General features: G+C 33.1%; 1 protein-coding gene and 1 pseudogene across 1 annotated transcript in view; one reads left to right on the top strand and one right to left on the bottom strand.

Moving 5' to 3' along the window:
- Nucleotides 1–23,674, bottom strand: part of Gbe1 (1,4-alpha-glucan branching enzyme 1) — a 267,265-nt gene that overhangs the window by 187,775 nt on the left and 55,816 nt on the right. The window contains exon 2 of the mRNA XM_078044433.1: nt 21,486–21,655. Coding sequence (XP_077900559.1) covers nt 21,486–21,655 — 170 coding nt within the window. The remainder of the gene's footprint in view (nt 1–21,485; nt 21,656–23,674) is intronic.
- Nucleotides 13,876–16,551, top strand: LOC101964549 (large ribosomal subunit protein eL28 pseudogene; annotated as a pseudogene).

The raw sequence follows: 23,674 nt of genomic DNA, 5'->3' as shown, positions 1-23,674 counted from the left end.
CTCTGATATAAGGGGGGTGACTCAAAATGGGATAGGGAGGAAGAGCATGAGAAGAAGATTACCACTAAATAGGGAAGAGAGGTGGAGGGAAATGTAGGGAGAAGGGAAGTTGCACGGAAGATGGAAGGGCGGACCCTCATTGTTATACAGAATACATGTATGATGTTGTGAGGAGAAAAAAAAAAGTGTGTCACATTAGATTGGATAGAGAAATGTTGGGAGGGGAGGGGAGGGGAAGGGGGGCTAGGAAGGGTAGCAGAATAAAACAGACATTATGATTGTTGTATGTATATAGGTGACTCTATGATCAGTGTGATTCTGCAATCTGTACAATCAGAAAAATGAGAAATTATACCCCAATTGTTTCAAATGTATGAATTGCCAAGATCATTGTAATGTCATGTGTAGCTAATAAAAAAAAAAAAAGATGATGGTGTTAAGTAGCGCCTTTTGGAAGGTCTAAAGTATAAAGTCCTCATGGATGAGTTTAATGCCCACTTTCATAGTTTGGATATAAGGTGCTTACCAAAGTTTTAATGTTGGGATGTTCTGAAGTGAAATAACTGGAATATGAGAGGTATAACCTAATCAGTCCATCCTAGTTTGAATGGACTAATTGGGTGGTAACTGTAGACAGGTGGGATGTGCCTAGAAGGGTTGACTCAAATGGAGCGTGCCCTGGAAGGCTTATGACTGACCTCTTCCCCTTCTTTTCCTCACCATTTCCACCCTCATTCCTGGCTGTCATGAGGTAAGCAATGCTCTAATACCACATCCTTCTCTATGATTTTCTGCCTCACCACGGGTCTAGAGCAATGGCAGACCATGGGCTGAATCTCTGACACCTCAAGCCAAAAGTACCAGTTGTTCCCATAAGGTACTTTGATCATAGCGACAAAAAGCTAATGAACACACCCACATAAAAGTTACCGCTTTTCTTGTTCACTGACTCTCCACTAAGAGAGATTATGAGCAGAAATCAGAAGACAGCCCTCTCCAGATTTCAACCATTATGGCATCCTCTTAGGCTTCCAGCCTTCAAAACTGTAAGAAATAATTTTTTTATTTCTTAGAAGACACTCAATCTATGATACTTTGTTGGAGCACTGAAACTAAGAGGATTGAGTTTTGTTGTCAGTGAAAGTAAACAGAGGAAAACTAATGGTCAAAATTGTGAGGAGATAACATTATTTGCTTAGAAAGAACATATGAAAGGGAAAAATTAGAATAAAGGGATAGAAGTACTAATGCAATGTAGACAATAATCAGAGGCAGCTATAGGCATTCAATAGGCCAAGAATGGCTCTGAACTGTTTTCACTGATAACTACATTAAACTCTATCTCTTTATCTCAACAAATATTTGGAGCCCAGTTAGAAAGATCTTACTAGACAAGGCAACATTGCAATTCACTGTTAATACTCTGTATCACTACTGATGACAATTTAACCCATTAATGGCTTCCATGGCTTCAGCATGGATTTGAGAGAAGAGCTCTTCTCTACACCTTAAGTCACATTCATCTACCATTAAGATATTCTACATAAACCACTCCATGTTGTGGGAGAATAGGAGATTATGGAAATCAGGAAATTAATTACATAAGTATACTCTTAATACTATAGCCACTTTTAAAAATATACTAGTGAAGCTGAAATAATGGTTTCTAACATAGCTATTAATGTTGTAGAAATAAACTCATATCTACAGTCAATTGGTTTTCAACAAGAATGACAAAATCATTCAATGAAGAATGAACAGTCTTTCCACAAATAGTTCTAGGACAACTGAAGCTCTCAAAAAAATTTTAAGAAGTAAATATGGATCCTTCCAACACATAAAACTAAAAATAGATCAAATAGTTTGATATAAGAGACAAAATTATTAAAAAGTTAGAACAAAACATAAGGTAAATCTTTGAAATCTTAGCTTTTTCTTAGGATTTCAGAAATAAAAAAATGATAAATCAAACTTCTTTAAAATTATAAACATTTGTACATTAGAGGACACTACCAAGAAAGGAAAAAACTAACCTAGAGAATGGGACAAAATATTTGGAAATCATATTTGAAAAGGTACCTGAGTCTAGAATATGTACAGAATATTTACAATTCAATAGTAAAAAGAGAACCCAATTTTAAAAATGAGCAAAAAATGTGAACAGACATTTCTACAAGGAAGATGAAGGAATGATGAATAAGCATAGAAAGAAATTTTCAACATCATTTCCTAATGTCTAATCATTAAGAAAATGCAAATCCCAATTAGATAACATTTTTGCACATTAGGATGGTTACAGTCAAAAAGATGAATTAGCATTCCTAAAGTGTGGAGAAACTTGCAACCCTGTATGCTGCTAGTGAAAAAGCAAAACAGCACAGCTATTTTTTGGTAGAGTATGTGGGGGGACCAGAGGTTGAACACAGGGGCACTCAAAACCATTGACCCACATCCCCTGCCCTCTTTTTTTTTTTTTAATTGAGACAGGGTCTCACTATGTTGCTTAGGGCTTTGCTATGATACTGAAACTAGCTTTGAATGTGCAATCCTGCTACTTCAGTCTCCAGAACCACTGGGATTACAGGCATGCACCTCCATGCCCAGCCCAGTATAGCCATTTTGAAAACAATCTAGAGGTTCATAAAAAGCTAAAGACAGAGTTACCATTAGACTTAGCAATTCCACTCATATATATATATATAAGCTAGTTGAATGGAAACATATGTCCACACAAAAACTTGTACATAAGTGTTCATAGCAGCATTACTCATAATAAACAAAAGTTAAAAACAATATAAATGTCCAAGTAATAAATGGATAAACAAAATGTTGCATTTCCAATACAGTAAAATATTGTTTGGGCATAAAAAGGAATACAACACACAACCTCATAAACATGCTAGGTAAAAGAAACAGTCACAAAAGACCATGTATTAATGACACAATTTCTATGAAATATTGAGGACAGGGAAAATTATAAAGACAGATATTAGTGATTGCCTAGTGCTCAGGACACTACAGTATGATAGTATATGGGGTTTTTTTAGGGTGGTAAAAATATTCTAAAACTGATTGTGATGATGATTGCAAAACTTGGCTTTTATTATACCAAAAACCGTGATTTATATACTTTAAATGGGTGAACTATATGCTATGTAAATTATATCTCAATAAAGCTGTAAAAATTATTTTTTCTTAAAGTCAGATAGCTCTTATTTGTTCATTTCTGCTGAGCTTTTGCCAAAAAGTTCTCTCAGAGATATTGTAAAGGAAAAGACCACATAAAGAGACATAAAAATTTAACACTGTGAAGATAGCTTGGTCAATAAGTAGAATAAAAAGTCAAGTTATATAGCTGAAGATTTCTTTGAAGAAAAAATGATTAAAAGTTTCAAGGCTTGCAAAGTTCAACAAATTCACCATATTAGAAGCTGGAGGGGGGAAGGCTTTTAAATAAACAAAAATATATGTCTTCTATTTCTAAAGCTCAGATTAGCAATAGTTCCATAAGAGGTCACCAATAAAAGTATACAAAGTTAATGATGATGATTGAAGGACTTATCTTGAACTGCTTAAGAAAAAAGAAACTATGAAAAAACATTCTCCCATTTAAAATAAAATGATTTGAGCAAAGGCTGTCTAAAAACTAAGGAGAGACAAAGAGTCTTATTGTGACAGAGTAATAAAATTATTAAAATAACAAAAAATAAGATGCCTTGGTGAAAGTGATTGCAGCAGCAGTAGCTATAGAGTGTCCTTAGTGCCTGACATTTAATGTCTAATACAATTATCTCAAAAGTCCTATAAAGTGATACAATCTTCATTTGCTGGATGAGAAAGCAGGCTCAAAGACAGAAGGTAACAAAGCCTAAGTCCCAGAGCTACTAAGTGACAGAGGCAGGATATGAGTCATGCTAGTCTGACTCCTGCTTCTGTGTGTGCTCCTACCCTCTATGACATACCTAGAACAATCTAGATCCAATCCAATCTGTAATTAGAATTACAGATGACATCTATCAAGTAAGTTTGAGATGTTCTCAGAAATACATGAGACTGAATCACTTAAACAATAAAGCATTCATTTCTCATGGTCCTAGAGGCTTTAATACAGGACACCAGCAAGGCTGGATTCTCAGTGAGGGCTCTCTTCCCAACTGTTTTCATATTGTGTCCTCTCATGTGTCTTTTCTTATAAGGGCAGTAATTCCATTCACAAGGAGCCTCCCCTCATTATCTAATTACCTCCCACAGGCTCCTCCTCCAAATACCATTACATTGGGCTAACACAAACATAAGAACTGTGAGAAAACACATTGCCCATAGCAGGCTTTTAACTAGATTTTATATTTTCACAATCACCTACTATAATTCTTCTATGCTTTAGAAAATATATTTTGCATGTGGCTTTTTTTTATTTTTGTTTTCATTTATAGTACATGTTTTCAGGTATTGAAAACATTATACAATCTATGGCAGCTACACTAGAAAAAGAGCTGTAAGTCTGTCAAAACACATGAGGTCCCATGGACAACAATGCCAAGACAAGTCACCATTGCCACCCAAGTGACACGGCAAGTAATTCAGGATGTTTCCTGGATATTCAACCTTAAAATGTTAACAAGTACTGCCCAGCATAGACCTTGGCATATGACCTTACGGTAGATAGGCACAAAGGTAAAGAGTGACAGTTGAAACAAACAGAGAAGAGATTAAAAATGGTTCCCTCAGGGGCTGGGGATGTGGCTCAAGCGTTAGTGCACTCGCCTGGCATGCGTGCGGCCCGGGTTCAATCCTCAGCACCACAAACAAAGGTGTGTCCGCCAAAAACTAAAAAATAAATATTAAAAACATTCTCTCTCTCTCTCTCTCTCCTCCCTCCCTCCCTCTCTCTCTTTAAAAAAAAAAAAATGGTTCCCTCTATTAAGTAGTTTCCAATATCTCTAAGGAGCTGTAAGTCCATATATCTGCAGCAGAAGGGGATTTTCTATTTCAGAGAATTCTGGAAATATAGGACCAGAAGTCCCTCAGCTTTCTGGCAAACCTAGAAATTAATATGTGCAGAAATGTTTACCACCTTCCTCTGAGTTTTTCTCTTGTCTAAGACAAATTCCTTGATTCTACTATTTCCTTTCATCTTTTTTTCAATTGTTTTCTAATGTTCTGATGCAGTCAAATATTCTCTCTGTTCAGTCTCTTAATTCTCATCATTAGAATATGATGAATTGATATATTTGCTGAAATAACATCAACAACAATGAAAAAACCTCTTTTAATCCAAGTGACCCTGGTCATTCTGCCATTGAGAGGCCAATATCCTGACCAATATCTCCATTTCCTCATAATCACTTACTGCCTAAAATGTTTCTGAAATACTCTCACAAAGATCACAAATGACCTACAATTTCTAATCCCAACTATTCTTTCAAATTTCACCTTCCCTGAGTTTTCAGTGAAACTTCTAGTTGTTTCTCCTTGGGATTTATTGATATTCAGTTAGTTCTCTTAAATCACAACAGTGAATACAGGGATAAAAAGAAGAAGAAATGCATTTGAAAGCTAGTTTATAGTTAAATTGATTAAGAAGCAGTGTTTGGATATTAGAAGTGTCTAAGAAAGAAAGATCATCATTTGTGTGGTTCCTTAAGCATAATACAAAATAGAAAAGACTGAAGAGAACTTAAAGAAATTTCTAGTTCAATAACATCTGTTGCTAGAGAAAGACAAGTACAAGTACAGAAAGATAACTGTTTTGAAGAGAGGGGAAGGAAAAATTTAATGATAATATAGGTATGTGAGGATATTATTCACTACCACTATTTTTGGTTTTCATTACAAAGAAAAGTACTTATTCTATGTACCACCAAAAAATTATTAAATTTCACTAAAACACATCTAATAATCCTCCTGTACAGTATTAATGCCTTAGTACAAATTCTTCTAAGTTTATGGTATTTACGTGTACCTGAGTTTATGTTAATATGAATTATAGTATATATCTTCCAGTTTTGTAAATTTCTATCACATCACATATTCACCAACCAATGGACTAAAATGTCATTCTAGAAATATGCCAAATAATGGAGGGAGAAATTGTCTATCATGTTCCGACATGTTCAAAGAAGGAGAGCTATGAGTAACTCTATAGGCAGAGAAAGGAAGTAGCAGAGACAAGGCTGGGAGAGGAAAGAGAAACAAATTTACAACAATTAAGAGTCAAAAGAGAAAGGGATTCCAAGTATTGATTTGTGACATCAATCTCTTCCACTAAGTTTTAAAAGAAATTGGGAAGAATGAATATCAATACAGACATCTTTTGCAAGGGTGGGATATGAAAATTGAAATTTTTCCTTTTGCCACCTTGTAGTTTCTCGAAAGTCAGGGCAAATATTATGCTAATGAAGAATGAGAAGTTAGTAATATGAGGGATTCTGAAGAGGGTGGTCAATTTGAAATAGCTATTATGGAGAATATAAGAAATACTGGATTCAAGAGTATGCAAATGATTTCTGAGAAGTGTTGATAGTCATGAATCTGAAAGTAGCAGTCCGATGGCAATGTGATTTTTCCTCATGGTGTCCAGAAGCTGCACAGGAGCAAAGAAATTACATAATTTGTTATATCCAACACTGCAGATTTATGGGGTAAGTGTGCTGGAAGATCAAGATTCAAAGGAGAATCTTGATATTCAGTTAGTTCTCTTAAATCACAAAGTGAAGACAGGGATAAAAAGAAGAAATGCATTTGAAAGCATTTAATAATGAAACACTCAAGAAGAGAAGAAAGGGATCTGGAGTAGGATCAAAGAGAAGTCATGTCACAGAACACTGTTCATTTATAAGTTTAATTTACTATGGAGTAATTAGCATTGTGGAGTTTAGAATAGAAAAAAATGCTTCCATAGGGATCTTTATACCTTTTACACAAAAAATAATGTTTGATAATGCTTTTCAATGATTACTAGCAATCTCATCCCTTATCAGGAAAATCTCAATTGCAACTCTGTCCCCTCATCATGACCTCTAAAAAAGTATACCCACTCCAGCAAGATTAACAAATTCATGAATGATATTAAAAAATGATTATTATTGTCACAATGAGTTTGGGATTAGTGTGTTACACCAAATTACTGTGTAACAATCAGCTATAGCTAATATGTAACCAAGTAAGAGTCACCACTAACCTTTCTGAATTCCCTGCAAAGAGCCTAAACCTACATCTATCATAATACGTATTACATTTGTCTACACAGTTTATTAGTTTTCCCCTTTCTAATTACAGGCTCTCTAAATACAACATTCAAGTTTTACTCATCTCTGTACCCCCAAATCTAGTTTAGAACATATAATAACAACTCAACAAGTATTTACTGAAATAATAATTTTCAAATTGTTATACAAAATCAAATCACACTTAGCAACTAGGAATGTAATAAGAACAGAATTAATGAAATATTTTTTGTTGTTTTTGTAGGTGATCATAAATAGTATTCTCATGAGACTCTATTATACATTAAGATTACAAAAATTATTTGAATAAATGATTAAAAAACACAAAGATCTAGGTAGGTACTTTTCTTAATCATTCCAACACATAGTTGTATAATATATAATACATAGTTGTATAATAAGAACTTACCAAATAATGTATACAAGACTTAAAAACAAAATTATGGTAGTTTAATTTAATAACATAGATGAATTATTTGTATTTTAAGATAGATCTTTTTGTCATAAACTCCAAATATATGTAATTTATGCAATGTACACATATTAGGCACACACCAATAAGTGTGTGTCTGTATATGTGTGTGTGTATAAATATATGTATACACACACACATTTTGTTCACTCAATATATTAAATATCACAATTTGATAAAAAAAATTGTAAAATGCTGAATAAACTGTTTATCTGAACATTCACAAAATGCCTAATTATCCATGTCTAAACAGTAGTAACATCTAAAATAAATCTATATGTGATTTTTACATTTAGAACACATATAGGACATAATTCACTAGGCTACGTTCCTTCTTTTTGAAATCCAAAATCCAAGAAAATTGAATCACTTTTAAATGAACCAAAGTGTTTATTAGATCTGTGGGGTGTAAGAAAACTTCAATTGCCACTCTATGTCATGCTGATATAGGCATAAACTCTCAGGTTAAACTTCTCTCTTTGTAGTACAAGTTTCAATTTGGATTTTAAAAAGCTTGAGGCCATCAATTTTCACATCTTTTCCCACTCCCATTTCGAAAATCAGAGACCCAATTTCAGGAAAATACTGGCAAAGTAATGTGGAGGTTTAACATGTTCAAGAATAAATCCAACTGTCATTAACACAACTCCATTAAAATAAAAAAAAAGGCTAGACTATTATTACCCTGTTTTCTAGTATTTAAAGTCAAACAAAGTGATAACTACTCTGCTGATTAAATTCAGACATTCTTTTTTAAAAAAATATTTATATTTTAATTATAGGTAGATACAATCCCTTTATTTTACTTTATGTGGTGCTGAGGATCAAACCCAGTACCTCACACATGCTAGGTGAGTGCTCTACCTCTGACATGACAACCCCATCCCAAATTCAGATATTCTTAAATTTGAAACAAAATCATTAAAATGCTATTCTCACTAAAAACAACCTACTAACAGTCTTTTGGGTTCTGCCTTCTTATCTGACACAATGTCTTTCCTACATCATTGATGGGCTAGGCATTAATCTCCCGCTTTTCGTATAGACTAAGATTCCCCCAGCTTGTTTTGACCACTGTCCACCACAAAAACATAATACATGTTAATTATTATCTAAGATGCTTGGGACCAGAAATGCTTCCAATAATGAACTGTCAGAGCATGACCCAAGTCTAAATCTAAAATTAATTTATCTTTCATATATACCTTATACATTTAGACTGAAGGTAATTTTATACAGTTATCTTTAATAATTTTATGCATAAAACTGTTTATTGGTATGGAATTTTCCACCGGTTGTATAATACAGCATTTAAATTTTGGATTTTAGAGCATTTCCGATTTCAGATTTTTGGATTAGGAATGCTCAACCTATAAATCAAATACTCTAAAGATACAACTACGTGTTTTCACTATCCTAGCCTCTGGTCCCTGCTGAACTCAGTGATATCTCTACAACTGTAGGGACTGCTATCCTACCTAGGCCCAGGTGGATTCAAGTTCTCTAATGCCAGAATCACCTTGAAAGGTGAAATTTATTTAATAGAAACAATCCAGTGAAACTATAAGTAAAGACTAAATAAGTAGACAAGGTGAAATACAAATGTAATGTTAATGAGAAATATCCGGATTTTTCAAGATACTATAAAATTAAGAAAAAAAGGCACTAAATACACATATATGTAAGTTCTTCTTCATGTCAATCAATTTGCAAATTTTCCTGTCTAACATATCAAAAGTTAAAGAAGGTATATTATTATTTATGCAAACATGGATAATATTTTTGTGTTATTACACATCTATGCAACACTTAATGTCATATAGTGTAGGATGTATAAGTAGCCCAAAAGTATAAATTGGCTTCTAGAGACATAAACCTGAGCTTCAGATGATCATAAGAGTTTCATACAATTCAAGAGCACAAATTGGAATGTCCATGGTAAATGGAACCTTAATAGAATAAATACATGTATTTACTTGTAGAAAAAACTTTTAATTAGTGTTTACTAGATACATAGATTTTGAAAGGTTACGATTTCTTAAATCTTGAGGTTAAATTTCTAAAGGTTACAATTTCTTAAATTGTATAGACACAGAATTTTTTTCTGTGTCTATACAATGCAGAAAACAATTCCCTATTAGTTCTTTCTCTTAAAGGGAAGGTTTAGAACTGAAGAGAATCTTCAAATGGAATTCATTTTCCTTATAGCTCATGGTCCTCATCCCTTCTCCAACCCAGTGGTTATAGCACACAGGGAAAACACCTTCAATACAAACATGGCTCTGCCACAAGTTAGCAAGGGTTACTTCTGTAGTTTAAGTCTCAATTTACTCATCTACAAAATAAAAACAATGATATTATCAACCTTACTGAGCTATTGGGAAGATTTAGTAAAGTAATGGGAATCAAGCACTTACTGCATAAGTTCACTACATTTTAGATATTACATGGACATAAAATAGCGCTACATACTTCATTCTCTTGAGAAGCCCCCTCATTTTCCAAATGTTGTTTTTCCTCTCATGTCTTCACCACCTCTTCCTCAGCCTATACCCCAAATGTGAATTTTTCTTGGTTCCATTTTCAGTCAACTCTCTAATAATATAGTTCCAAAAACTTGCAAACAAAATGGAGAAACATTTTGTAAAACGATGACTCCAAATACCATAAGAAAGGAACATTTTACCCAGGGAAAACTTAGGAATGAACTTTATCAGGTACAGTCCATTTATTCTATAGGAAAACATTGGTATAATTCCAATTTGGGACATCACAAGCACCAAATAACCTAGAAGAGAGCCAACACTTTCAAAAGTTATCAGCAACTGAATATTTTACCAATGTTGATTAAAATGTTCATATTATCCACTTAAACTCTAGAAGATGTTACAAAAAATAAATGCATGAGCAAACCTTTGCTATGAATTTATTTAATATTAGGTACTAAGCTCAAAACTCTTACATACAAATTTTCATTTAATCTTATTTGCTATATACATAGCAAGTTTTCCCTACAAGGCTGCTGATGTAAGTGTGAAACAAAATGAAGACGAGATGAGGATAACCCATCTGCTTGCAACAACAATAAATTCCAATTTTCTGTATGCCTAACATGAACATGCTTTCTTCCTAAGCCTCTGAGAGTGAATGAATCTTGATCTTCATTGAGAAAAGATTAATAATTCTATAATGTTGCAATTACCTTCTGGATAATAACAGGTTATTTGCAGGAGATTTCAGTTTGTGATTCCTAACCCTGTGGAGAGGAGGGAAAAAAGAACAAATACGAACTATTTTCTATAGAAGTCTTTCCTTTAAAAATGAAATGAAAGTAATAGTGAATAGATATAGCTTGTGACAGGGTTTGTTTTGATTTAATATGTACAATTAATCTGAGATACTTCTGTACCAGTCAGCATGACATGGCCATTAAAAATATATATATATTGTTTTAAATCCCAAGTTGCATAAAGCACCTAAGGAATATTTCTACGCATCTAAGTAAGTCAGGAAAAACTAAAGCAGTATAAGAGAAAATCCCACTTCTAACTCAATAACCCTTGGAGAAAGAAATCAGTGATGAATTGATTGACAGGAACCACAGGCTAGATCACAGATTGGAGCTGCAGCAATTGGTTTCAATCTTATCACCCATTTCTACTCCTCTGGCTTTTCTAAGGTAGAAGAATCAACATGGTCCACACAGTCCCAAACCTCAGCATCTACTCAGAACAAGAGAACCTAAGATGTGGACCAAGATATGGAAGTATCTATAGAAGGGAATGTGGTTGGCTACACATCTTTCCATATTCACCATACTTTTTTTAATGCCCAGATTAAGAGTGCATAATTAAATATGATCACAGAACAAATCTGAAGCATTCTAATTTTCTCTAATTAAACTAAAAATGAATATATACAGGAGAGTTTGTAATTCAGCCAATGCATGTGTCAAATATATAATTCCATTTGTTTGTTTTTCTACTTCAATAACTTCATTCTTCATGTGCTTCAACGTTGAGAAGAGTAATATTCATTGGACAGTGTTATGAACAATAAACCAACCCATCAAGTAATAATATTCAAATTTAGGAAATATAAGTAGCTGTGTTAATGAGATGGGGAGTTGAAGAGGCAGAGTGCTCTTTTGTTTTCAAATTTTAGTTAGGTTTGATAAGTTTGGTTACTTTCCTCACCAGTAGAAATGTAAACCATACTTTTATCCAATATATTAAGAAATAAAATTCTTTCAAAAACTTTCTTTTAATGTTCACTGTAATAGTTCAATTAAAATGTACCTTTTCCAGGCTAACCTTTATAAAGAATCCCTATTAAGGGCAAGTCCTGAATACAAGTTAAATACAAACTAACTATAAATTTAATTTAAGATTTTAAACCTATTTCTAACTTAAAGAAAGGTTAAAGCAATCTACTTTTAATTAAATATATCTATGGCAACTTAATTCCAAATCTTAAAGTTCTGCAACCCAATTTTTTATGATAAGAATATTACTAAAACTCATCTGCATTGAATGACAATCTTCCTTTCCTTTCGGCTCTCTGAATCCATTATCTCTCTCATGGGAATGAATGCATTGCTATGACTGATGATGAATAAGATATATAGGACAAATGATGCACTTTTTCATTTAAAAGACTAAAAAGGAAATTCACTTTTAGTCTCCTTTCTGCCTAGTTTCATTAAAGTCTAAATACAGCTATTCTAAGAGATTTTTTCTAGCTCAGTACAGTTTGACAAAAAACGTCTCATGTATCATTTAAATCAATTATAGATTCTCTGGAAATATACCACAAAAGTTTCAGTTCAACACTTCTGCTTTCAAAATAAATATATAAAATACCACCAAAATAAATAATCAAAAAATCCTTATGAAACAGCAATCTGAAAAAGCATATTGTTTATAACAATTACTAAATTATAATCCAAGCATTGTCTTGACTATTTAATTACAAAATTATCTTCATTTATTAAAATGTCTTAATAAGAGTTTATTTGATAACTTATTTTTTACCTAAAATGCCGTTCAACAATGACCACAAATACTTAGAATAGCATCAAAATTTCAATGTGACTTTATTACTAGATGAGCTTAGGCAATGACTGCTAGATAAGAGGAGTCCACCATTTCCACCATTACATGAGGAAGTCACTGTCCCTCTTATACATCCCATTACTTCCAAGACTTAGCATAGTATCTGGCACATAAACAATAAAAATAAATATTGCTACTACATGGAAGGAAAGCTGGGAGGAATGAAGGAGCCGCTATTGAATTTAAATTCTAGATCTTTCACAAGCTCTTCTAACTTCAAGAACTCTAACAGATTTTTGAAATTTGATTTTTATATGTATATATACACATGCAAATATATATAAATGAGTTAGATGATAATTATAACATTATTTAGGGAATACAATCACTTAACAGAATATACACCTTATTTTAGGATAATGTTCTATAACTGAAGGAAAAGAAATAATAAATTTCATATTACTTACATAGTTTACATGTATAGGTAATCATAAATAAATTGTTTAATTTAATAATGTTAACTATATCCTTTACATGGATTAAGAAATAAAGTACTTTCTTTATTTTCCTTAAGAATCCAGACCATTTTTGTTAAGTCTGAAACTCTTCCACTTTTTAATATTAGACAGGAAACTTACTGAGAATTAAGAAGAGCAAAGGAATAGCTAAGGAAAAGGAAGAAAGGAAGGAAGCAAAAGGAAGAATGAGGAGAAAAGGGGAAAGAGACTGAAGAAGCAATTCACCAAAAATGTTTTCTCCTTCTGAACAGAAATGTAAATAATGCACAGCTGTAACTAAAGGAAGAGGGAGTCATGTCCAAGAAAATACAGTCAAAATTGGCTCTGGTGATTTGCGTTTCTTTAAACCATGTTTTTCTTTAAATCATGTTATGAGAAATCTGGCACTATACTGGTTGTTCTTCATTTGCCCATGTAAAGAATACCCTGAGATCCTTCCGAGTTCCTTAGATGTGCTCAAAACATCTGTTTAATATAGTTGTTGATTTGGCATCCATTTTTACAACTGACATGACTTATATGAACCCTTGTACCCCAAGCTTTACGTAACTAAAACTTCTCCTCTTGTGCTTATTTGAGCTACAGCCACTTGGTCACTAGGAGAAATGCAAACAGAACTAACAGACACTGCTGCTGCCAAGATATGCTTCCTCACTCTAAGCAAAGGTGGTGAAGAGTAGGGGAAATTCCCTAGCTTCTCCCCTTTCCCCACCCACCATTCTTCCACTTTGCCCCCCCACTAAACCAACACAACAGTGGCACAGACCAAGAGAGTTTGAGAAGTGTGGTGAAAAGCAGGGTGAAGTAGAGTGATCAAAAGGATAATAGGGCAAATAAGCATAAGACCAGCACAACTATTTTAATTTAAGAACAATAGCCAAGGCAACCCAAGAGGATTAAAAACATCATCATGTGTATACAAACTTCCACACCAGTATTATTCACAACAGTCAAAAGTAGAAATAAACCAAATGTTCATCCACAGAAAAATGTTATAGAAGTGGAATATTATTTGGCAATTAAAAGGGAAAAAAAGCACAGTGTTGTATTACCTTCCACAAAACAGATGAACTTTAAAAATATGATGGTAAGTGAAGAATCCAGACTCAAAGACTCTATGTTGTATGATCCCATTTACACAAAATGTCAATAATAGGCAAATCATAGAAATAAAAATTAGATTAATGATGGTAAAGAATGGAGGAAAAGGGGAATTGATACAATCTGTAAATAGGTATGAGGTGGGAGATGGAAGTGATCTAGAATTAGTGATAATGGTAACATAACATCACAAGTATATTAAAAAATCACTAAAACATATACACTTTAAGATTGTTAATTTTATGTTATGTGAATATATTTCAATTTTTAAATATTAAAATTCAAAAAATAACAATTACAGAAATTGGGAGTATATTTTAGCATTCAAGATTTGACTCAAAACTCAATTATGTCTGTCTCCATAGTTGTTGGGTAGTGATTTCCTCCTGTACAAAGGTACCAGTATTGAAGGACCTTCTTGCTAAGAAAATTCGGTATTATTTTCAGTTTCCTAATCTTTAAATAACACATTTGAGGTACTTCTGCCACTGATTTACAAGCAATTACAATAGCTGAGTCATTGTTTCAGTAATCTATAATGAGAGGACGGGTTCTGATAGTCAAAATTAATATTTTCACAGATTCACATGAGAAATTGACAAATAATAAAGAAGTTAAAGTTTCTTCTCCATCCTCCAAGATGTATACAAGTTTTTAAATGCCTCCAAATGTTTTTAAAGAAACAACTGGGCAGGAATTAAAAATACAAAGAATACAAGCCAATACAGGGAAAACAGAGAAAGGATCTGAGATATGCAGAGAGCTATAGATTCAAATCTTGACACCTGAAGGCCAGTGAACTCCAGCTGACCTTCTTGGAACAACTTCCTGGATGGGCAACAAAAGCAATGCTGCCCACTGCTGACAAATTTATGACATTTCTATAAACCTCTGCACAATGCAAAATGATATTCTAATATGCTGTGACATTAGGAAATATCAACTTAAACTTGAGTTGCCTTAAATACTGTCATAAGTTTTAGCTTCTTAGAATAATCCAATTTGAATTTACATAGTTGAGCTATGATCAAGATACAGAAAATGTTAATATATGTTATAATCAATCATATTCTTAGCCACATGGGACTATTATAAAACATCAATGATCTAAGAAGACATTTAACTTGATATTTAACTTGATAAGGGATGATACGAAAAATGCATCTCTGCAAATAAATGGTAAATAAAGTCATTAAGTGGGTAAAATTATCGCAATTTCAAGACACTTTCTAAAAAAGAAATTTATATATAGTAACGACTGAAATAACAAAACTAAAAGCTAACAGTAACCACCATTTTATCCATATAGCAAAATTTTAACATGTTATTTATTTAAAAAGCAATATGAAGCTAGCTAGTAATTTTTACTGATGTCACAAAGTTCAAACTCTTCCTTCTAGCATAAAGGTTTTCTAACAGAAATCTCCTAAAATCCTGAAAGAATGCTTCTCTATAAAAATAGGCATTAGGCATTATAACAAAGTTCTCTGATCCCACACAATAAGGGCTTAAAGTCAATAAATATACACAAAATACTGGTTAAAACAGGGAACGTTAAGTTATATACACACATGCATACACATACAAAATGATATAAACATCTTGTTTTAAAACATAAATAAATATAAATTCACCCATCTTCTGATATAAGACTAAATTCTTATCTTTGAGTTCGGGTCCTTTACAAGAATTTTGACCCATCTCTTTATTTCGGTTCACTGTGCATACATAATTAAAAATTATTTTTTCCACTCTTTCCATCTCTGGTCACCACAGTGTAAAGAGCATTCACCCTGTCCATGCACCTGCAGTGGATGATAGTGCAGAACTGCACCAATTTCCTGATCAAGAGAAACAGACATGACCAAGCCCAAAAACCTGAAGGTGTGCAACTCCTTCTACTACCACTGCAACTGTAAGACTGTGGGCATGGAACCTGTGACTTAAAGGTGTTGTATTGGTTAGGGAGTGGAGATCCAACCAACGAAAGCCAGCTACAACCTGTGTGAACTACCATCCACAAGAATGTGCAGGCCACCCTCGGCAGCATCAGGCACAAGATCCATGAGAACAAGTAGCTCCCAGACCTGAGCAGCATGGTGGCCATCCAAAGAGCCAGTGCCATACTGCACAGACAGAAGCCTGTGATGGGGAAGAGGAAGTGGACCCATCACTCTTAAGAGCTCCTGAGCCCTATGCCCCAAAGAGCAATAGAATCTGTTGGGAAAAAAAAAAAAATGTTCTAGGTTGTCCTTACTAACATTTGCCTAATACTCAGTAACTTTGTTGTCACACTCATAATTCATTATCAATTGTTGCAAAATTATAATGAAAAGAATCAGCTTTCATTGGAAGGGGGTACTGGCTCAGTATAAGCACATGATGCAACTGGTAGAAGAACTGTATTCATATACTAGACAACAGACTACTCTTGATGTTTAGAAACCTATGGGAATCATTTTGTGTTGTTAATGTTTGAGCCTGTCAAGCAGAAATTAATTCATTCAGTCTAGTTAATAAATAAAATTGGTGAAAGAATGAACATCAGATTAGAAAGCCAGAGGAAGTATTAAAAATATATCACAGTTTTTCTCAGCCTCAGCACTGGCTTAGTAAATAACCCTAAGACTTTCCACCTCTGCACTCCTTTGCCAAAATAAATAACATCAAGAGTAAGGAAACGTATCAGGAAAGAAAAGGAGAGAGAAATTAGTAGGGATAGAAACAGAGTAAATTATATTATCTGCATTTACGAATAAGTAAAAATAAAACTTACAATTTTGTATAACTATAATGCATAACAAAACATTAAAATAAATCAATAATAATAAAGCACCCCTAGAAAGTTGCTCTCAAGAAACAGCACAATCTCCAAATAAGCAAACTGAAGGGTAAGCATGTGACAAAAATGCATTCAGACATCCCCACAGGGAGTTGAAAAAGACTACCTGGTAAAAGATTCCTTTCCAGTTTCCTTTGAAACCACAACTCAATAGAAATTCCAAGAAACTTCATCAATCTAAATATGGAGAGGTATCCTACCTAAACAAACTCCCTTGACATTTGGGGGGGGGGGGAACTAAGCATCTAGAATATTTTTAAAAATCTGGAAAGTTTATAAAAATGTATTATTTGCCTTTACGGACATATACTGTCATGCACTGCATGAACTGTATACTGTCATGTGATGCATAGTGACATTTCAGTCAGTAACAAGCCACATACACAATAGTGGTCTCCTAACATTATATAGCCTAGTGACTTTATAGCCATCTCCATTTGTATAAGTACATTCTATAATTTTGCCATAACAAAGAGATCATCTAATGACACATCTCTCAGAAACATATTCACATCATCAACAGACATATGACTATAATTTTTCAGCATCCTCTGTAAAACAACGCACATCTGCTACTTCTAAGCTAAAGTCTGTAGAGCCATCACAGGATTCCTCCTTCTCTCTCTCTCTCTCTCTCTCTCTCTCTCTCTCTCTCTCTCTCTCTCTCTCTCTCTCTCTCTCTCATAACATCATGGGGCTTCTCCATTACCCTGAATTCTGCAAAAAATTTGACATATGGAAAAAAGCCACAGCTGACAATAGCAGTTAACATTAACAAGAAAGAAGCATTTGTTGTTGCAAGTCTTTAAAATGTTGGAGCTTTTAGTAACTTGCCACACCACAGTGAAAACTGATTAACACAGCCATCATAGATAAGGTGAAGGAAGAGAATGAAAAAGCAGTTGATATCAGAACTACACCTTATAATCATAAAGAACTTATAAACCAATAAAAATGATCACTGAACCAGGTGCACTGGTGCACACCTGTAATCTCAGCAGCTCAGGAGGCTGAGGCAGGAGAATCACAAGTTCAAAGCCAGCCTCAGCAAAATCGACGTGCTAAGAAACTCAGTGAGACCCTAAATAAAATATAAAATAGAGCCGGGATGAGGTTTTGATTGAGGGTACCTGAGTTCAATCCCCAGTACCCACTGCCCCCCAAAAAAACTGATCACTGATTTTCACAAATTTGCAAGTCAGCACTTTTCAAACTATCTATTATGATGAACCAATTACCTTTTTAAACTCAACTCTGTACAAGACCAATGCTTATAAATTGGTAAAATTTTTCAAAAATCCAAAGGAAAAAAATGACTCAAAAATCAAAACCCAATTTTAGTATCATTATTAGTTCAAAAGAAATTAAAAAACTGCCAAATCACTATGAAACTCTCCAAATGCTTACTCCCAATTTCTGACATAATTGTAAACAAATTCCAGTTCATGAAACTACACTGATCCACAGAACACACTTTAAGTAAAACTGTTTCAGAACATGTGGAGTTAAGTAACATAAAGCCTTTTATGACCCTGTAAACCTCTTGGCCATGATATAACTAAAAAAAAGTTACACACAAATGTGGTCCAGAAAACTGAGAAAGTAAAAAATTCCTTTTGGTATCTTTTCCACTCTGCAAAAATAAACATGGTTTCTTTTCTCTGCAAGCTTAAAAATCGTGGTGTGTGTGTGTGTGTGTGTGTGTGTGTGTGTGTGTGTGTGTGTGTGTGTTCTCTATTTACTGATGATAGACATTTAAGTTCTGTGAAAAGTACCTAGCTCCTAGACTTAGTAATTTTAAATGAAACTGTTTCATTTATAACAAACAGGAACCCAATTATTTTATATTGACATATGTAGTTTACCACCATTCTCTCTTATTATCATCTAGATACTGGTAAACAGCTACTTCTCTTCATTTATTTAACAACCTGCAATAAACACGATTTAGTACCAAAAGTCCAAGTACATTTCAAATCACACTTAATTTTCTAAAGAATGAGTCTTTCTTATATTGAAAATGATTCAAAGTTTTAGAAATTCATCTCAAACCTTTAAAGTAGTTCACCCAGAAATACTTTTTTGGGTAGTAAGATTCCAATTCTGATGCATGTTATTATATGCACATTATTATTCTTTTGGTTTGCTGAAGTAGCTGCTAGCCATTTAAAAGGCTGGCTCTTTAAAAATGAATGAAAAAGAAAGAAATGATTATTTCATAAGCTGTCAAATATATTGTATTTAATGTGAAGGTGTTTTCCAAGTAATTTTTAAAATGTGTATGGCAAAGTCAGATTGGTTTGGGTAAAACGGACTAAACTATAATATTTTTGCAAGGCTTTTGAAATAAATAGTGATTCTTAATATAAAAAATAACTTTGTAAATGAAAGTATTTTTTTCAACTTTTTCAGTAAACATTATATTTCACATTCACAAGCTAGCTGTTACCCAGAGCAACAAAGTTAGGCAGTTAAGACAAATATGGTCACCTTTATACCCACTGAGACACTTGAAGAAAAGTATTTAGAGAGCTGAACTGTGTTTTCAAACTCTAAATCTGTTTTTTTAATTATTTTAAACACCAATCCATATCAGTTTCTTTCTTAAAGATCTTTTCTTAAGTATCCTTTATATTTGACTACTCTAAGCACTAATGCCTTAAATGTTCTCAGGTCAGTTGACAAAAAGGAAAGAATATACTAAAACAATAAAATTTTAATCAGTAATAATATGAGTAAGCCGTGAGAAAAATATATCTATAGGAAATCAATTTCTAATCTGATTAAGAAAGACATCCTAACAATATTTTGACTATGTGAAATTTCCCAAAATTCAGAATTAAAGCCTAGAAATTCTTTACTTCCCACTGAAAATTATCTTTAAAAATGTTAATCTCTTAGACTTAAAAAATGAATTAGGTAAATTTCCTTTCTAAGGTAAATACAAGTCATATTAGCAGAAATGAGATAATTTTTTGCTACTAGTTTTTGAAAGTATGTTTTATATGATTATTTGGATATTGGGGAAGGAGGTCAGTAAAAAGGCAATATTTTTAATTTCCATACCAAAACACAAGTAAAGTTATGCTACTTTTTAAATCCCTACCAAAAGGTAAAGAAACAACAGTTCCATAAGTCAAATTTAAATACATATTTGAAAGTTAAGCTTCCCTTATATTGGGAACAAGGTGAGAAACAGAATTCTTAAAGATGATGAGTGTTACAGTTAGAGTTAATACTATAGAATTATCTGTTTCAATTCATCAACTGAAATGTACAACGTCACATGAATACAGTTAAATGCTTTTAAACAGATTAATATCATTAGAAAAACCACCTAATATGTTTTTAATTAGTCTTCATATAAATTTTCAAATTGTAAAAAATCTATTGTAATTTGTGAGCTAATTAACATTCATTTTCTTTCCCTTTAAGTTTGGGACAAATTCAAACATTATAAGTCTTACAGATTTTCTAATCCAGGTAAATCTTGAAAAAAAGTACAACCAAAAAATACCTTTCTTCTTGTTCAACTATTGTAAGAAAAAAAAAAAAAACAGAGTTAATGTAGATAAGGCAATAAGACACACAATGCTTTAGTTTTGTTTTGTTTTGTTTTGTTTTGTTTTGTTTTGTTTTGATAAAAGGAATGGTTAGTTAAGCTCCCACTAGGCATTAAGCCCAGGAAGTCTGGCTTCCTGAACTGTTGTGCTTTCTAGAGCATTAAGTTTGTCAGATTTACAGTGCAGATGACAATGCTAAAAAGAAATTTCCCATAGTGTTATGGAAACAGGAAAACTATAAATATTTGAGTGATAAAGGTTACCCTCTAGACTAAATGTTTACTTTTACTAAAGATTAAAAAAAAAAAGGTATAAGGCTAAGGAGTATCCATCCAAGAATTCTGATGCCAACAATTCAGGTGCAAATGCTAGAGAGGCTTTATGCCAGTATTTTCACCCACTTGCTATTGGTTTTGTCAAACTTGTCAATTTACTTGAGTAAATTTGGAGCAAAAACCCTAATATAATTTTTCTTATAAACCTTTTTATTTCTGGTACATGTTATTACAACACATAAAGTTTTTCAGGATGTACATATCATATTATAGCAGAAGCAGTTCTACTACACAAAGGTAAATATTTGATAATTACAAATAACTATCTAATAGTGCAGTTATGAATCTTTATATATTCTATACATAAAATATATATCTAAGTTTTAAATAGAGAAATAAAATTCTACTGACTTCAATGATTTCAAAATACTTACTAAAGTCTCCTGTAAGAAAAACTCCTTCTGCTCCTGGGGCCCATTCTTTGCAGTATAAGCCACCATCAGCACATCTGTGGATGCCAAATGATTCATAGCCTCTGGAAAACTTATCAATTCCGCCTTCATTCTCTCCAATGTCACTCAATATCTGGCTAAACTTCTTATACCTTTGAAAAAAATGCAAAAGAAAATAAGTTAAAAATTAAATAGTCTTCCAAAAAGATGAACCATAATTAAGTAACTGCATTAGTCATATCAGAAACAAAAGATTAAAAAGGAATAATATAAATAATTTATTGGTAGATGATGGCCTCGTAGGATATCACAACTGTTGTGTCAAAATAAACCAAACAAATTCAACTAATTTTTTTTGAATTTTAAACATTTTGATATAAGAAATATAATGGTTGTATTATTATATGAATCTTAACCATCATAATAGCAATTTCTATGACAAGATATTATAACAAAGAGAATTCCTACTCTCTCCCCCATAACTTCTAAGAAAATGAAAGTAAATTAAACAAAATTCTGCAAGAAAAATAAAATTACCCTATGTCAGAGTTTTATAAACTTTTCTGTAAAGGGCAGAGGGTGAATATTTTAAGCTTTGCCAGCCATATGGTCTCTGTCACAGCTACTCAACCATCTCTCTGAAACATGAAGAAGGCCACAGATAATTCACTAATGAGCAGGCATGGTTGTGTTCCAGTAACACTTTATTTACAAAAATAGGTGGGTCATTTTTGACCTGCAGACTGTAGTTTGCCTCACCTTGCCCTAAAGCACCTAAGCATAGAAAGAACATATATCATATCAAACTACAAAAACAATAACCATGAGAAAAAACTGAAGATTCCCAAACAAGACCAAGAATATGGTTCTCTACACCTTCTCCCATTTCCTCCTATATTCAATATTGATACATCAAAAAAATGCCCATTTTCATTAATTTCCCCTATATATAGCAAAAAGCAAACTAGGAAGAAACTGTAGAAGTAAACCATGTGGTAGGTGCTCTCTGTCAAAAATGAAGGTAACAAAACCACAGAATGAATTTGGCAATGCCAATAAGCTTCTGAGCAGCTCCTTCTCCACCTATGGACTCCATGAAAAATGCTATGAATCCAAATGGAGATATAGTTGGAACACACAAAATATGAGAAATTGACTAATAAAAAAAAACACACCCATTTAGCTGAACAAAGAGTCTTTCTACAGATATTTCAATTAAAAATGAATTCAATAAAGTCAAGGATAAGAGACTATATTACCATCAACAGAATGAGAAGCTCAATGACACTACAGACCTAAAAAAACAAGTGCAACAACAAAATATGTCACTAGAAAATAATAAAAAAATTAGAATTAACAATAATAATAAATGTAAAATGAACAAATATTGCAAATTAAAATAAGTAAATAGAGGATAAAATGACATAGAATTATCCACAAAGTTACAACTATCTTATATTTGATAAAGGGGCTAAAAACATGCAATGGAGGAAGGATAGCATCTTCAACAAATGGTGCTGGGAAAATTGGAAATCCATATGCAACAAAATGAAATTGAATCCCTTTCTCTCGCCAGCCACAAAAGTTAACTCAAAATGGATCAAGGAGCTAGATATAAAAACAGAGACACTGCGTCTGATAGAAGGAAAAGTTGGCTACGATCTACATATTGTGGGGTCGGGCTCCAAATTCCTTAATAGAACACCCGTAGCCCAAGAGTTAATGACAAGAATAAACAAATGGGACCTACTTAAACTAAAAAGTTTTTTCTCAGCAAGAGAAACAGTAAAAGAGGTAAATAGAGAGCCTACATCCTGGGAACAAATTTTTACCCCTCACACCTCAGACAGAGCCCTAATATCCAGAATGTACAAAGAACTCAAAAATTAAACAATAAGATAACAAATAATCCAATCAACAAATGGGCCAAGGACCTGAACAGACACTTCTCAGAGGAGGACATACAATCAATCCACAAGCACATGAGAAAATGCTCAACATCTCTAGCAATCAGAGAAATGCAAATCAAAACCACCCTAAGATACCATTTCACTCCTGTAAGATTGGCAGCCATTATGAAGTCAAACAACAATAAGTGTTGGCGAGGATGTGGGGAAAAGGGCACACTTGTTCACTGCTGGTGGGACTGCAAAATGGTGAGGCCAATTTGG

The sequence above is a fragment of the Ictidomys tridecemlineatus genome, chromosome 3 (assembly GCF_052094955.1).
Source record: "Ictidomys tridecemlineatus isolate mIctTri1 chromosome 3, mIctTri1.hap1, whole genome shotgun sequence".
In the NCBI taxonomy this organism is placed as follows: Eukaryota; Metazoa; Chordata; class Mammalia; order Rodentia; family Sciuridae; genus Ictidomys; species Ictidomys tridecemlineatus.
This window is presented reverse-complemented; position numbering and strand designations above follow the sequence as displayed.